The following is a 15,869-nucleotide window of genomic DNA, read 5'->3' on the forward strand; positions in this document are numbered from 1 at the left end:
TGGGACGCAGAAGCTCAGAGTATAAAGGGGACATTGTCAGCTAGCAGCAGCTGTGCCTGACAGAGAGGGGAAACAGTCCACGGGAAAGGAAGGGAGGGAGGGAGGAAAGAAGGGAGGGTGGAAGGGAGGGAGATGCTGGCCCAGGTGGAGAAGATGTGAGGGCATGAAGTCCAGCTACGGTGAAGGCTGCACTAAAAAGGTGGTTACGGTTCAAACCCCAAAAGAGTGGGCAATGTCTAAGGTGTTGGACTGTAACTGGAGATGATGGTTTGGCTGCAGTTCACACTCAGAGAACATGTCTAGAGCGAGGGTGTGTAAATTAGAGAGATTTGTTAGGGTAACAATTATAGTGAAAATGATGGTTCCCGGGGCGGGGACTGGGGGTGGAATTTCAGTCAGAGAAGTAGGTTAAGGCACAGTTATACTCCAAGAAGACAGGCCACAGGGTCAGGCAGTCGGACAAGGGTAGGAAGAGGTAGAGCCATCAGAAAAGCTGGCCATGGCACGTGCAAGTACTTTTTAAAAATCAAAAAGCTTGACATCTGCCAAAAGCAAATGTCTCGCTTTCCATTTGCCAGTAACAAAGTGCGCCTGTGGTCCCCTGGGTCGCAAAGAGTGTCAGGCTGGCAGATCTCTTCTAAGGAACCTCCAAAAAGTCAGAGTCTCCTCCCTTTTCCTTCAGAAACTCAGGAAGCCTGTCCAGGTCCAGGGACCCCGGAAGAGCAGGTTCTGTCTTCTGAGGAGGCAGAACAGCCCTGTGGTTTGGCAAGCAATTGGCAGCCCCATTTGTCTAACATCCACCAGCTCATCTTTCTTCACCCACCCAAGGAGCACCAAGCAAAGGGCCCTTCTCCCTCCGTTACCGCAAACACAGTCAGAAATCTTCCTCGGCCACTTTACACAGCTCGCCCATCCGGAATCTGCTCCTCAGCCATTCTGGTAACATTTTCTCAAACTCCAAGATGGTCCTGGCTCTCTGGGGACATAAGCGAGCCTAAGCGCATCGCTGAGGAACCAGCCCAGGAGCACGGGGACCCGTGAGTGTGGATGGGCCCACGTGCACACAGACACGTACACGCACACACACCACCACACAGCCCACTCCACCCGCACTGAGGGCTGAACGCCTAGGCCCTGAGGATCTAACCTACAGAATTCAAAAATGAAAAGCCAGTGAGTTTGGGGAAGGTGTTCAGATTTTTGAACATCACATAAACAATGTTTTTGGAAGTCTGGAGCTTCCTAAGTGAAAACCTTAGGATCCTGGGAATCCCATGGTGAAGGGAGGTTCAGACACCATGCAGTCCTGTACAGAAAGGCTTCCCTGATTGCATCAGCTATGCACTCCCTGACCCTCATCTGGGGCCAGATTCGGGGGAAGAGGGGATTGTAAGCCCCGATCATACAGAAGCAGTAAGAGGAGTTGAGGAGGAACATGATGGAGAAGATCAACACCCTCACCTCCACCCTGCCCAGGAGACCCCCACCACCAGGTCACCTGGGGTCAAGTGGCCCCAGCACCTGCCCCAGGCCCTGCCCACTGAGTCACAGGAATGGGGGCTGCAGGCATGTGCAGCTCATAGCATGGGGTCTCACCCCCGCCACCTTCCCCAGCCCACCCGGGAGACCCACATCGATGTTGGTGTTGTAGACGATGATTTCCAGCACCGAGTTGTCCGTCGTGGTGTCCACTTTGAGCTCGTACATTGAGGACGACAGGGACCCTTAGGCCCAGTCGATGAACTTCCTGGACAGGCTCTGGAGCCGCTTCTCCTTAATCTCACGGCTGAGGATGCACTTCAGGATCTGGGGTAAGAAGAGGAACGACTGTCAGCTGCAGAACAGGGCTTGGGGCCAACACAGCTGGGCCCGCCCAAGGCAGACGGGGCCGGGAAAGAGGCCCCACCAGGGGTGGACTGAGTCGGACCTCTGCTCGTGTCACCGTGGCCCTGGGCCCGGCTTTATCTGAGGAAAGGGTGCCAAGCTCGCTGATCTGCTATCACCAGGGATTGTGAGCACCAGAGACAAGAAGTGTGAAGGTCCTGCACAATCAGCTCACAAATCCTTGCACCAGTTGGGGAGTCCGTTCCCTGAAGATTCCAGGAAGTGACAATTTTTAGAACTAATTTGGCCTGGAATTGAGAAGAAGCCAGAAGTTTTTCCAGCTTCTCCATCCTACCCTCAGTCAAGACCCTGCCAGTTGAGGCTTACTGCTCTGGCCAGACAGGGGGTGATGCAAGACACCAGCCTTCCCTAGAGGCCCATGGGACCCACTCCCTAGGTCAGCAGTCCTCACTCTGCTGCAAATGAGGGTCTCTAGGGAACACTGAAAAATCCCACACCACCGACAGATTCATACAAATCTCTGCAGGGGGACCCAGGCATCTGCATCTAGTAGAGCTTCCTGAGCGGTTCCATAGTGCAGGGAGGATGAAGAGCTCACTAGTTCCCGACAGCTGAGCCCGGGTGCCCTAGGACGGGGGCAGAACTTCCCGGGGCACCAACTCAAGGTCCAGGAAGAGGGTCCTGTCAGGAAGGACAGCGTCAGAGCCCTGAGCTCACGTGACCCTTGGAGTTCCCATCTCATCTCACCTGGAGCCTTGTCTCTACAGCCCAGGCAGGGAGCTCCTGTGGAAAGGGTAGGTCTCCCCTTCCTGCACCCCCAGCCTAGAGGGCCCAGGGACAGGGTTTGTGTCTCAAGTATGGCTGCACCCTCCGCTCCCAGCACAGTGGCCAACTTGGGCAGCATCCAGAAAGGTTTCCAAAGAACACTGAGTGCAGGAGAGAAGGGGCCAGGAAGGGTGCAGGCAACTCCCCAAGCCTGGCCACGGGGAGGGGGTGGGGGACACGTTATTTCTCTAGAGAACCAGGGGGGCGTGGGGCCATGCTCCATGCAGGAGGCTTCGCCCCGGGGCCCTCCCCAGGGAAAGCACACACCTCAGAGTCCTTGGAGAAAGCCCACTTGCAACCACAAATCTGACTTCTCAAACCCCCAGGAAACCGTGTCCTTGGGGTGGGCAGGGGATGGGGGGCACACAATTCCTCCTGTCAAAGGTGTGCTCCATCCCCTCCTCCTCCCACAAGAGAATGAAAGGGTCCCTTGTGGGCCCAGCCCTGAGCTCTGGGCCAGGACCCAAGGCCCTCAGGGCAGCGCCTCCGGCCCCCCACCCCCGCCAGCTGCCCTGAGGCTGGCACAGCTGCCATTGCTCAACAGTCCCCCACCGTCACCTCTCAGCGCCCTTCCAGCAGCCTCCCAGGAGCCACAGTCCTCTCCCAGAGTTTGTGATATGGAGGCCAAGGACGGGCTTTGCTAAGCCGTGACTCCCGCCCCAACCTGAGTCTTGACCTTGAAATCGGACCAAGCTGTGGTCCCGGCCGCTTAGAGAGATGTGAGCCCACCCAGCTGAGGCTTCACCAAGGCTCCGGGTTAACTTGAGTTCCTCAGCCACGATGCAAGGGCACAAAGGGCCATGAGCAGCCGCACACTCTGCTAGGGACCTGGCTCAAGGTTTCCACCTAACAGACAGGCTGGGGTCTCCCCAGAGTCAGGGAGCAGCAGCCCATTGGCTCTGGATCCAGAGCAGGCCTTCTGGGGCTCCTGTCCTCATGAGAGGCTCCTGTCCCTGAGGCTCAGACACTCAGCCTCCGTTTGGATGCCTTGCCACACAGGAATCCTCAGCCTTAAGGCTCCTCCACTGGGGCTCCGGCAAGGAGGTCCCAGGACAGGAGAGAAACAGTGTTAGGAACTGAAGTCAAGAAGATAGGTTCACATGCTGCTTCTCATGGCTCTGCGCAGTCAGCCACTCAGCAGGGCCCCTAGGGGAGCATGCCTACAACCCCCATCCCAGTCTTGTCCACCTTGGCCTTGTCCATCTTGGCAGCCAGCTGCAGTGGCGTCAAGCCATCATTGTTCCACGTGGTCTCCAGCTCCCAGTTGCCACTCCTCCGCAGGATCATGTCGTACATGCGCTTGACGAAGTCATTCTGCGTCTTGAAGTCCTCGGCCACCGTCAGCAGCGCGTGGAGGATGTTGTTTCCCTGTGAATCCTGGGAGGTGATGTCCATCTGCTCGTTCTCCATCAGCAGCTGCATGATCTCGGACTGGTTGGTACAGGCTGCCAGGGCCAGGGGTGTCTCACGTAGGGGAGGGGGAGCACGGAGACTCGGTTCTTTCACGGACCAGAACGGTGACCCCCAAGTCCTAGAACTGAGGCTTCTCCAGACCATTTCCACAGGGATGGGAGACTGGAGCTGCATCACTGCAATAAACTCCTAGATGGTCTCCCTGCTATCACCCTGGCCTCCAACATGATTCTTAGAACAACAGCCAGACTGATCCTGCTAACAAATAAGGCTCACCTTACCCAGAATAAAAGCTCAGATTCCAATAACAGCACACAAGGCCCAACATCTGACATCATCTACTCCTCTCCCCATCATTCACTCCCTCCAGCCACAATGGCCTCTTCGTTTTCCTCAAGCACACACAAGCATTTTCATATCTCAGGGCCTTTGCACAGTCTGTTCCCACTGCCCGTAGTGCTGTTTCTTAGATACCTGCATCATTTACTCTCTCACCACCTTCAAGTCTTTGCTCAAATGTCACCTTTTCAATGAATCACCCTAAGTGTTCTATTTAAAGTTGAAACCCACCTCCTTCCTGCCCCAGAACTCCTGATTCCCCTTTCCTACTTTACTTTCTAGTTTTTGAATAGCATTTATTGTTTTTTTTAACATATTACAGAACATTCTTATTTATTATGTTTATTATTGATGGTCTCTCTCCCATGTAGAATGTAAGTTCCACAAGAGCAAACATCTCAGTTTTGTTCACAGATTTATTTCTAATACCTAGAACAAAACGTGGTGTATACAGTAAACAATAAAGGTTTGTTAAGAAAAGAGAAGACAGGTGACTCCCTCAGGGTCACACATGGTAGCCGTGGACGGACCCAGGCCTGGACAGCATGCCTTCTGCTGCTGCTCCCCAGTCTCCCCCGGTATCCTCTCTTCATCCCACCTGACAAATGTTCCCAACACAGGCTCCAACCAGGTCAGACGCCAGGCAATGGACTGGACAAGACCCTGTCCTCAAGGCCACTCAGACCCATCTAGCCCTGCTGACTAAAAACCACCCAGAAAACAGGTCAGTGATCGTCCATCAGGGGCTGGGCTGGGAAGAGGAACTGACTACAAGGTTGTACCAGGAAATTTTTGAGTGTGATAAAGCTGTTCCCTGTCCTGATCACAGTGGTGGTTACATGACTGTATGCATTTGTGGAAATGAACAGAATTGTCTATTAAAGTGGGTGAACTTCACTATATAGAAATCACACATTAAAAAAAATTTTTTTCCACCCAAAACGGCCTAACTCCAATTGCTTTTGGACTCCCTAAGGTGTCAGCCAGGGAATTCTCATCCTCACTTTTGACTACCTGTTGGCAGTTCTGAGAGGCACTGGACACGGAAAAGACGCCAGAGCTGGCCACCGGGATGCCTACATCAGCTGCTTACTACACTGGGGCAAGTCACATCCCTTCTCAGGACCTGTCGGCTGCTTTGTAAACTAGAGCTCTCCTTTGGTCTCCCTCCCAGGTCTCTGTTCCCTAAGGGCTGCTCAGCTGAAAGTCTGGGTGCCCACTAAGACCACCAGGTGACACTCCCAGAATGCCGGCTCCCCCATCATCCCAGGTCCCCAGGTACTTCCTCTCTGGTCCAGCCTGGCGGTCGGTCCGGTCCGTTCAGATAGATCCACCCCTGCCGCCTCCCTAGTCCTGGCTCTGTCCTCCAGGGCCTCGGATGCCTCTGAGGCGGCAGAGATGGGTAGGAGGGTCTCCAGCCCTCTGCCCGCCAGCACCTCTTGGGGCAGAGGTCATGGGGCGGGGCGACCTCTCCCTGCACCGCCTTCCCGACACCCCCTCCCCAACCTCCCCGCCCCGGGCCAGGGCGGCACCCACCGAAGTAGAAGCCTTCGTGCTGGTACTTGGGGTTGAAGAAGACGCCCTTGGCGTGGGCGTTGACGTCGGCGCCAGCCGCGATGAGCGCCGCGGTGATGTCTCCCTGCCGCCGCTCGATGGCGATGTTCAGCGCCGTCTGCCCTGCGGACAGGCCGGGGGTGGGAGGGGGCGCTCAGCGGCTGGGAGCCGGGGTGACACAACCTCTCTGGCCTTTTCCCCTCTCTGGCCTCCACACCCTCCACGGACCCACGGAGAAATACTAGCCGCCTGTCGGGTCTGTGTCGCCCAGCTACCAAGAGTCCCAGCTTCATTCTTTGCTTCAATCTTGCTGGGAAGCAAGGATTATTTAGGGAGCATCTGCTCTGTGCTAGGGTCCAGGCGCTGGGGATGCAGTGAGACACGGGATGCAGTTTTGATTCTTGTCCTCCAGAAGCTCACCATCTCACTGAGAATGAAGCACTATGATACCGGAGGTGCAGGGGCTGTGGTGCCCAGAGCAGGGGCTCTTAACATGGACGGGTTGGGGGGCTTCCCAGAAGGGGCCTCTAACCTGGGACCACGTAAGTTTACGGAGGGTGGATGGGGCCAACTCAAGGCCTCATAAGCCAGGTGAACAGATGAGAACGTTATCCTAAGGACCATGGGAAGGCACAGAAGGCACTGAAGGAGGGAAGTGACATGACCACAGTCTTGGGTTTTGTGTGTGTGTATTTTTGGATCACTCTGGCTGCAAAATTGGAGGATACACTAGGAGCCCAGAGTTGTGAGGAACTGTCCAGCCCGAGGACCCAAAGATCCTTAGGAGAGTCTTTAGGATGGCCTGTGGGGGTTGGGGGAGAAGGGGAGTCTCAGGTAAGATCCAGGTGTCTGGCCTGGGTGCTGGGTGGCTGGTGCCTTTGTGACTAAGAAACAAAATAGGCGAGAAGCATTAGGGAGAGGGAGGAGGGACTTTAACCCTGTTGTTGGAGCCTACAGAACCTCCAGATGGAGGGGACTGGAAGGCTGGGGTGCGGGGTCTCAGAATGTCCCACCAGAAACAGCATTTTTCAAAGAGCTGCCACCATGCCACACACACAAAGAATAAAGTCCTGGTGGACTAAAAACTAAGCATTTTTAAAGTCTGGAAAATTGTTTATAACTGACCTTCTGGCAGGGAAAACTTTCTGAAGCAAAATCCAAAATGCAGAAACCATAAAGAAAAAAATGGACAGATTGACAGTCTGCTTACATAAAAATTAAAAGTTTCTCTATTTCAAAAGATATCTTAAAGGACAAGCAATAGGCTGGAGGAAATATCTGAGATGTATGAAAGAGGCAATGTGTGTTTCAAAGTCCACAGTAGATGAGGAGCTCCTACAAATCAATAAAAAAACAACCTAAAAGAGAACTGAGAGAAGATTAGCAAGAAGCACCTCACAGAGAAGAAGACACACCCAGCCAATACAGAAAGTGCAAGGTGTTTGGAATCACTGGTGATCAGCAAGATGAAGATTTGAACCTGAGGAGTTAACACTTTTCACCTATTGGATTGACGGTATGTATCTTGGCAATACAATACTGGCAAGGATGCATGCTTTTGTACTCTTGTGTGGGGGGAGAGTAAATTAGTACTTTTTGCAGGCAAACTTGGGGCAATAGCCATTGTAATTTTAAATATGCATGTCCTGAACCCAGAGAATCCAGTTCAAAGTGCTTTCCTAAAACATGTATGCACGGTGCAAGGGTTACAGACAAGACTATGCACTGCAACGCTGTCATCGCAAAACACTGTGAAGCACGTGGATGTCTGCCATCGACAGGGGAATGTGAAATCACCCCCTTGCAGCCGTCTTCAGACTAAGCAGGTGAAAAGGAGGCAGACTTTTATATTCTGATATGAGAAGGCATTTAAAACATATATTTAATTCCCCCAAATCAAATTGTAGAACAATACAAACAGCACAATACATAGGTAGATAAGTGAATAAATAAAACTGTTCCTATGTGCACATACACACTTATGTCGAAAGTCTAATATAGTCATCATCTCTGGAAGGGAGAGTGGGGAACAGGTGAAGGTTTTCTGGTTTTGTTTTTACTTAATATAGGGGAGAGGGTATAGCTCAAGATAGAGCACATGCTTAGCATGCACGAGGTCCTGGGTTCAATCCCCAGTACCTCCACTGAAAAACCAAATCAACCTAATTACCTCCCCCCCTGCAAAAATAAATAAATAGTTTTAAAAAAAGAAATAAGTGTAAAAAAATTCCCCATCAGTGCAGATGCATGAAAACCACAGAGAGACCAAAGCTGATGCAAAACTCTAATGCACTTTTAGCCTGCTCACTTTATAGCACTTTAAGTTCTATACATGTCTGCTGACTTGGAGTTGTAAACTTTGAAACTCTCAGCATAGGTCCATGACAGTCTCTGAGTTTGGGATGTTGAACTCATTTGTTTTTTACAGATGTGTGTTTGCAGTTTTTACTAGTCTGAAATTAGAAGCATCTCTACACTTCATGACTAATAGTTGTTAGCCTCATTTTGAGTGAGGACTTCTGGTCACCACATATTGTAAGGTACTGCTTATAATATTGGTTTCAAGGGCTTCTTTTAGTGTTTCAGATAGACCGAGACCAGCCTCTGGGGGGCATATGGAGAATGTATATAACAGCCTTAGGTTTTTTGCCTGGTATGTGAGTGTTTTTAAAAAGAATATATATTTATAGGTAGATTTTTAAAATTTGGTGCTTTTCTATAGAATACATTTATTTTAAATATATAGAAAGCTTGAGATGCCTCATATAGGGTGGCAACTCTATTTATGTGTGGGATGTTTCATTGAGAGATTATTTTCAGTCCCCTTCTTTTGTGAGCTGTGCTGTGAACTACAAACCGTGCATGTGTATGAAAGGTTAAGAGCCCGGGTAGCTGGGTGGGGTGCCGTGCTGTTAGCAGACGACGAAGGCAGTGTTCCACACCGGGTGCACGCCGTCAGCTCTGTAGAAGATGCCATCTTCATGGAGTCAGCTCATGGTCCACTTTTTCTTGAAGCCAGGTAACAGTTCCCACAACCAGTGGGTTCGCCTTGTTGGAGTTTTTCCAACTAGAAAAACTAAAAACCTAAGTTCTTTTCTTCCCTAACTTTTTTTTTTTTAATGAAACATTGCCTGTTGGAAGAACTAACTTGCAAGGTAGAATGAACCTGTGTTATCACTTTGCTTTGTAAAATAATAATTATATAAGAAGTGACTTTTGTGTTTTTTTGGCTAGAAACTGGGGAGGATAAGAAATTAGAGTGAGTGCTGTGTGCCGTTTCACTATGGTGATAAGCATGGAGCACTCTGCTTATTTCTTAGGGGGGTACTGAGTGCCCCTTTTATGATAACTAATCTGATTGTCCACTCTGACTATTACTGAGACAAAGTAGTTTTGTACAGTTTATATTCCTGTACAGTTTATACTCTTTTGCATATGTCAGTGTCTTGGCCTTTTAATGATGCCTGACTCTTGCTTCAAATCTGTTTAATATAGTTGTAAGATAAACTAGACAGTCTCTCTAAGCTCTTAATTCTGCAAGTTTTCTACATCGCCTCAATTGTGCTCACTTAAGTAAAATGTCAGTGACACTTGAATAAAATGTTCCAACCTTTGCTTTAAAGCTTTATCCTCTTCGTGATAAGCTGTCATACTTGGTACCCTTGAGGGTGCTTAGCAGAGTTATTAACTGCACATGCTCACAAACTCAGCTTGTGGTTCAGGCTGTCCCTGTTCTTGTCATGCATAGTATGGCTTCTTTTATGTCATTAACTTTTGGTCCATCGTGTTACATTATGTCCTTTAGTTGGTACCATCATCACTGCCTGTCTGACTAATACCAGGGTTTGTTTTGGTTTGGTTTGTTTGTTTTTTTCTTCTTCTTTCTTTAATCAGCAATAACCAAATTAAATGCGAACTGGTAAACCTTCCCCAGTCCCCCTCTGGGATTTTTTGGGTAAATTTTTATGGGGCTGAATGTTTCCAAAGTTGATTTTAAGCAATGCTCTTAGAAAAGTATTGGCAGTTGTCACTTAACTGCTTACAAGATAGCTTTTGGTTTGTTCCCGGGGGCAGAAGTTGCACATCAAGTTCCATGAGATTGACTCTCAAAATTGTGAAGTCTCAGTCTTACCTCTCATTTTGAAAGACCATGGTGGCATTAAAAAGTGGCAGGTTGATTTGTCTAAGTTCTCCATTTTCCATGCGAAGAAAATGTCTAACATTTTACATGTTGCTTCCTCCCAAATGTAACAAATTGTAAAGACATTTGTCTTTATTAATGTCTATAGTATGCCTTTAAAAAATTTTTTTAATAGACTTTATTCTTTTAGAGCAGTTCACAACAGGATTGAGCAGAAAATACAGAGTTCACACATAGCCCTCCCCACCCACACATATATACTCCCCTTCCCTCAACCTCCCTCATCATGTGGCATATTTGGTTCAATCGATGAACCCACATGGGCACATTATTATCAACCAAAGTCCATAGTTTACATTAGGGTTCACTCTTGATGTTGTGCATTCTATGGGCTTTGACAAATGTATAAGGACATGTAGCCACCACTATAGTATCATACAGAATAATTACATTGCCCTAGAAATCCCTTGTGCTCCATCTGTTCATTCCTCTCTTCCCCGCTCTCTCCAAACCCCTGGAAACTATGATCTTTTTATTGTTTCTGTAGCTGTGCCTTTTCCAGAATGTCGTTTGGTTGGAATCGTAGTTTGTAGCCTTTTCAGGCCGGCTTCTTTCATTTAGTAATATGTCTTTTAAGTTTCTTCTATGTCTTTCATGCTTGATAGATCTTTTTCTTTTTTTTTTTTTAACTGCACATATATTCTTTAATTTACATATATGTACTGTTCATTGCTTCTAAGAATGTTTAGAGCACTGAATTGCCCAGTAGCATGTGTCTGAGATTGGACCTTGTCGGTGGGACTCAAATTCTGGGAAAGGCTTCCAGGAGCTGGGGTTCTGGAGAGATGGTGGTCTCAGGGCCTGGTTGTCTGAGATCACTTGGGATCCTGCCCTGTCTGCAGGAAAGTGAGGTCCTGGAGTCTCTGAGGGAGCCTGGGGCCCCCAGAGAAACCTGTCTGACTGCTTCTCTGCCCCACCTGGTTTCCTGCCCAGCGCCTGGGGTGTAGCTGCCTCACCTCCGCAGCCTTCTCCAGGGGGCCCAGTGGATGGGGGTGGGTCTGTGAGACCCCAGAAGCTACTGGAGGCCCTGAGGGCCTTCTCCTGCTCTGGGGGTGGCGGGCAGGGGCAGCCAGAAAAGGGAGCCCAGGGCTGGGTTGGGGCATCTGTCCCTTTTCTGCCCCCCACCCCGGGTTCGCCCCACTCTGGGCTGGAGGTCAGAGATCCAAGCCCAGGACTCACACACAGGCATCCCATCCTGGGCAGTCCTTCCCTGGGATTGGTCCTTTCTGCCTCCCACCCCACCTCTTCCACAACCCACTGGGGCCCTTGGGGCTGTGGTGGCGTAGGGGGTGATGGACAGGGCAAGAGGAAAGAATGAAGATGGGGACTGGGCCAGGTGATGGGATGCTCCACCTGGGCCAGCTAATTTCCTGCCTCTCTTTTGTGTTCCCTCAGCCACCAATGACCTGATCGAGCAACCCATCAAGGTGACCGAGTGGCAACAGATGTACACCTATGACTTGGGCATCCACTCGGGGGCCAACACCTGCGTGCCCTCAGTCAGCAGCAAGGGCATCGTGGAGGAGGACAAGGCCTGTGGGCGCCAGTACACGCTCAAGAAGACCACCACCTGCACCCAGGCGGTGCCCCAGAGCCAAGGTCGGGGCTCCTGGGGACTCTTCTGTGGGAATATTCCAGCAGAAGTCCAGGCTGGGCCCTGGATGGAGTCAGCGTCAAAAGAGACAGACTTTAAGGGGCTCCCAGACTGAGCAGGGAGGCGCAGCTACTTCCAGGCGCCACCATCTGGGAGGGAGGCAGATTACACTTCCATGAATGTATTGTATGGAGAGGAGGCATAGACCCTCTCCTCCATGCGTGGAGTAAAGCAGGGGGAGTGATGGGTGACTGTGTTACAGAAGAGGAAGTCAAGGAAGGCCTCTCTGAGGAGGTGACACTGAGCAGTGCTGAATGGAGTAAAGGACCTGGTCCCCCAAACATCTGGGGGAAGAGTATTCCAGGCAGAGGAAACAGCCTGTGTAAAGGCTTCATCCTACTCCATGGTAGAGAAATCTCCCTTCTGCCCAGAATTTGTGCACATCTCTCTCACAGCACTCTCTCCTTTCATCTTGCTTTGTGGGCTTGTTAGGCACATATCTTCATTCTTATCCTATAGGTGCCTTGAAGGCAGCATCTGCATTTGGTCCAGCTCAGTGTCCCTCCCTGGGCTTTGCACAGTTTCTGGCACACACTAGGTGGTCGTTAAGGGCAGAAAGCATGGCTGGACAGATGGACGGATAGGCTGTTTTGCTGGTGGATGGATGAATGGACTGAAGGATGAGAGGAGAAGCTAATGGGTGTTTGTAGCCCGCAAGTCCCATCCAGACTCTCAGGCCTTGCTCCTTTCCTCTGATTCCTGGTTTCCCTTTCTCCTACATCTCCCTTCTCCCTCAGCTTAGTCCCCTCTAGAAACCCCTTTCTCCCTGTTCTAAGGGCTGTGCCTGGCTTTTGTGGAAAGTGACTTCAACATAACAAAGGCAAATGAAAATACAGATGGCAGCTTTGACTATGGCATCTTCCAGATCAACAGCCATGACTGGTGCAGAAATTACCAGAGCCACACGGAAAACCCTTGTCACGTGGACTGTCAAGCTCTGGCCAGAGCCCCGGGATGGGAGAGGTGAGAGAGGTGACAAGGCTCTATGCACAGGACTTCCCTTCCTACGCACAGCCTGGCAATGGCCCCTGGTGGGGTGGCTCAAGGAGTCAGGGAATCCCTTTACTGAGCAGAGGGTTTGACTAGTGTCCCTAATTGCGCATCCATAGCATTTGCCACAGTATTCCGCAGGCTCCAGATAGTCTCTGCACAGCCAGCTGCAGTAGAGCAGCAGCAGCAGCCAGCATTTTTCAAGAGTGGATTATGTCCTCAGCACTTTACATGCATAGCTCATCTCATCCAACCTGCCATGTAGTACAGACTAGTAAGATTCCCACTTTACAGATGAGCAAACTGAGGCTCATAGAACCAGTGCTGAATGCCAAACTGGTGGCCCTGAAAGCTCAGCTCTCACCACCAAGTAGTCTAACCAAAGGCCAAGGATAAACTCCCCACTCAGAGTTGATCCAGGAGGCTCCACTGGTCCATTACTCTGTCCCTTATCTCCTCCTTTGTTCACCTGAAGAGCCTCCCTCCTAAGCATGACTTTACCTTGGTCTCTGTGCTTTCCCTAGAAACCTCCACACCTTGGGGTGAACCACCATCTACTCTGGCTAGGAAGTATGGTAGTAAACCAGCCCAAATCTCAGGCTTCCTGTCCCTCCTACCCCCACCCCCGGCCACCCCCCAACCTCCAGCAGCCATTGTATGGATGCCCCAGTGGGCCTCTAGGAGGGAGGCCCTGCCCCATCTGGAAGTACTCAGCCTCCGGGCGGCACACACCTGTGCGGGGAGAGCCAGTGACTGCCTCAGTCTTCGGGACTGTCCCCTGTGCTCTCATCAGTACTCTCCTTCTTCCTTTCAGGACTGCTGAGCCCCAACCTTCCCTCAATCATCAACTGTGCAAAAAAGCTTGTGTCTGGAGCAGGGGGCATGAAGAACTGGTGAGGAGGACCCTGTGGGACTAAGCTAGTGGGCAGGGTCTTAAGAAAGATGTGCTGACAGAGAAAGGGACACTAGGCCAGGCCTAGAAGTCTTCTACAGTCTAGAAAGATGTGGGCTAGTGGCAGGGCTTGGAACGCCGGGATCTGGCTCTTCCTCTGACTCTGTGTTAAACCAAACTCTTTTGGTTGCAGTAACAGAACAGCCTGAGCTAGCTGAAGGAGATTTACTCTGAGAGGACAAGGGGTCTTACTGAGCTCACACAAGGGGTGCAGGTTGGGCCTCAGGAAGAGCATGGAAGCAGGGCTGGAAACTGTCAGCAAGCTTTCCTTGGCAGGTTTCTGCTTCTCTTGCTGTATTTGCTGTATGACTTCCTCTGCAGACCAGCTTTCTCTGCTCTACTGCCCACAGGACCATGTCTACCCTGAATCTATGGGCTAATGTTCCCAAGCAACCACACAGAGCCGGGCTAGGCTCAGTCCCAGTCCAAGTGCTTGAGGTAGAGAATCTGTTGGGTTCAGCTCAGATCCCGTGTCCCCTCTCGGTTCAGTCAGCCGTAGGCCTGGGAGCAGTGAAGCAATAAAAACCTGGCTGCCACAGGGCCCTCTCTCCATAACTGGCTGCAACATTTTCTAGAATAAGTGTGTTGTTCATCATCTGGGCAGACACCCCAGCTGTCGGTTTACCAGCGGTAGATGTTGGGATGGTTACTTAACTTCTCTGACCTTCAGACTAGATGTATAACTAATATTAGTGGCTGCCTCTATGGGAAACTGGAAAACAGAAAGAGTTAAGTGCCTTGGATTCTCTAAAAACACAGGCAAAAGAAGGGACATTGATGATTATTATGGAAAGAAAGTCAATGGTTGCCTCTGGGTGTTTTGTTTGTTTGTTTTAGTAACTCTCAGGCCTGTAACACAGTCCTCTTCTCCTTCAGAGGGAGATAAGGATTTGAAAATGTGGAAGCAAATAATAATAATAAATTTTTAAAAGCCTGTGGTTGGGGGTATAGAGCTCATGGTGGAGTGCATCCTTAGGATGCAGGAGGTCCTGTGTTCAATCCTCAGTACATCTATTAAAAAAGAAAAAAAAAAAGAAATATAGAAGCGAACTGAGTGGGGAAGAGGGCGAACAATATGGACAAGGGAATTTAAGGGAAGAATCAGAGGGGCCAGGGGAGGACAGATTAGACTGCTGGGAATGAAGGGGATGCTGGGCGTTGCTCTGCGTGGAAGCTTCACTAAGTTCTGGGTCATGTGGGCAGGGAAGCAGCTGGTCAGGTGGAAGCAAGAGCCAGTCTTCTTTCTCTCCACAGGGTAAAATGCAGGCTGCACTGTGCAGGCCGGCCACTCTCCTGCTGGAGGACAGGATGCCACGTGGGATGAGGCAGGGGACAGGCCTGTGGTGGAGTCACTCCAGAATTCCTCTCCTCACTTCAGAATTCTTCATTTCTTCTTCCTCTTGCCTCCACTTCCTGTTATCTTCTTCCCTTCCATTTACAAATAAAACTGATCAGAGCCCCAGAAATCATTGGTGTTCTAGGACTTCCTCCTTGTTCCCATCCAGGCCCAGGCCCCTGGTTCCCTGACTGTCATTTGTAAACCAAGAAGACCCTAATGAAGAAGTTTCTGTATTTTTGGAATTATTAAGTCATTCCTTGTGCAAAGACTGTGTTAACTTATTCATTATTGATTCCACATGTATTTGCATACCTAATAGAGTAGGAGTGTGCTAGGGACTAGAAGGTAAAGCATAACTATTGTTCATGAGGCATTCATAATCTAGCTGGGGAAGCAGAGACATACATGCATAATGGAGACAATGAATAGATATATACAATGAATACAGTAGTAATAAAATCTATAATTATTGGTTTGAAACAGTATCAGGATCTAAGTAATTCCTCCAAAGCCAACTATTTTTGAAGTAAAAGCTCAGAAGTAGGCCATGGGTGGGGCTAAGGGTCTGGTATGTTGAGGTGGAGAAGGGATGGGAGGGGAGAAATGGTGTCAGGTGCCAGGTTCCAGTGATTTGGGGGTACTTCGGGAGAATAGGCTAGAATCTAGATGATTAAAAAAGCTTCAGGATCTGCTTTGCTTGGAAGGTGCTGATGTGGATTAAAACCTGCTTAAGGACACTACAAAGACAGGAAAGGGA

The 15,869-nt window shown here is 50.1% G+C and overlaps 1 protein-coding gene and 1 long non-coding RNA gene across 4 annotated transcripts; one reads left to right on the forward strand and one right to left on the reverse strand.

Moving 5' to 3' along the window:
• Positions 1–597: 597 nt before the first annotated feature.
• On the reverse strand, positions 598–5,996 carry LOC135323199 (uncharacterized). The gene is made up of 3 exons (XR_010384460.1): positions 5,959–5,996; positions 1,633–1,806; positions 598–976 (listed from the first exon to the last, which is right to left on the reverse strand). It is a non-coding gene; the product is annotated as an uncharacterized LOC135323199 (long non-coding RNA).
• Positions 5,997–6,196: 200 nt separating this feature from the next.
• Positions 6,197–15,378, forward strand: LYZL6 (lysozyme like 6). 3 transcript variants are annotated; one of them, XR_010384461.1, is made up of 5 exons: positions 6,197–7,492; positions 11,573–11,776; positions 12,697–12,794; positions 13,636–13,714; positions 15,028–15,378. XR_010384461.1 is itself a non-coding variant. In XM_064495037.1 (5 exons), the coding sequence occupies exons 2-5, from the start codon at positions 11,623–11,625 to the stop codon at positions 15,298–15,300; spliced, it is 693 nt and encodes a 230-aa protein (XP_064351107.1). In that variant the 5' UTR covers positions 6,197–7,492; positions 11,573–11,622; the 3' UTR covers positions 15,301–15,378. The 3 variants fall into 3 exon arrangements, 2 of the variants coding, with proteins under 2 accessions (XP_064351107.1, XP_064351108.1); XM_064495037.1 differs by having other exon boundaries at positions 12,608–12,794; XM_064495038.1 differs by lacking the exon at positions 15,028–15,378 and adding an exon at positions 14,124–14,182 and having other exon boundaries at positions 12,608–12,794.
• The last annotated feature ends 491 nt before the right edge of the window (positions 15,379–15,869 follow it).

The sequence above is a fragment of the Camelus dromedarius genome, chromosome 16, assembly GCF_036321535.1.
Source record: "Camelus dromedarius isolate mCamDro1 chromosome 16, mCamDro1.pat, whole genome shotgun sequence".
In the NCBI taxonomy this organism is placed as follows: domain Eukaryota; kingdom Metazoa; phylum Chordata; class Mammalia; order Artiodactyla; family Camelidae; genus Camelus; species Camelus dromedarius.

Bases quoted from the DNA above. Each gene is read 5' to 3' on its own strand.
- LYZL6 (XM_064495037.1), top strand. From the start codon at position 11,623: ATGTACACCTATGACTTGGGCATCCACTCGGGGGCCAACACCTGCGTG. The intron at 12,795-13,635 runs GTGAGAGAGGTG...TCTTCCTTTCAG, and splicing joins AGAGCCCCGGGATGGGAGAG to GACTGCTGAGCCCCAACCTT. The intron at 13,715-15,027 runs GTGAGGAGGACC...TTCTCTCCACAG, and splicing joins GCAGGGGGCATGAAGAACTG to GGTAAAATGCAGGCTGCACT.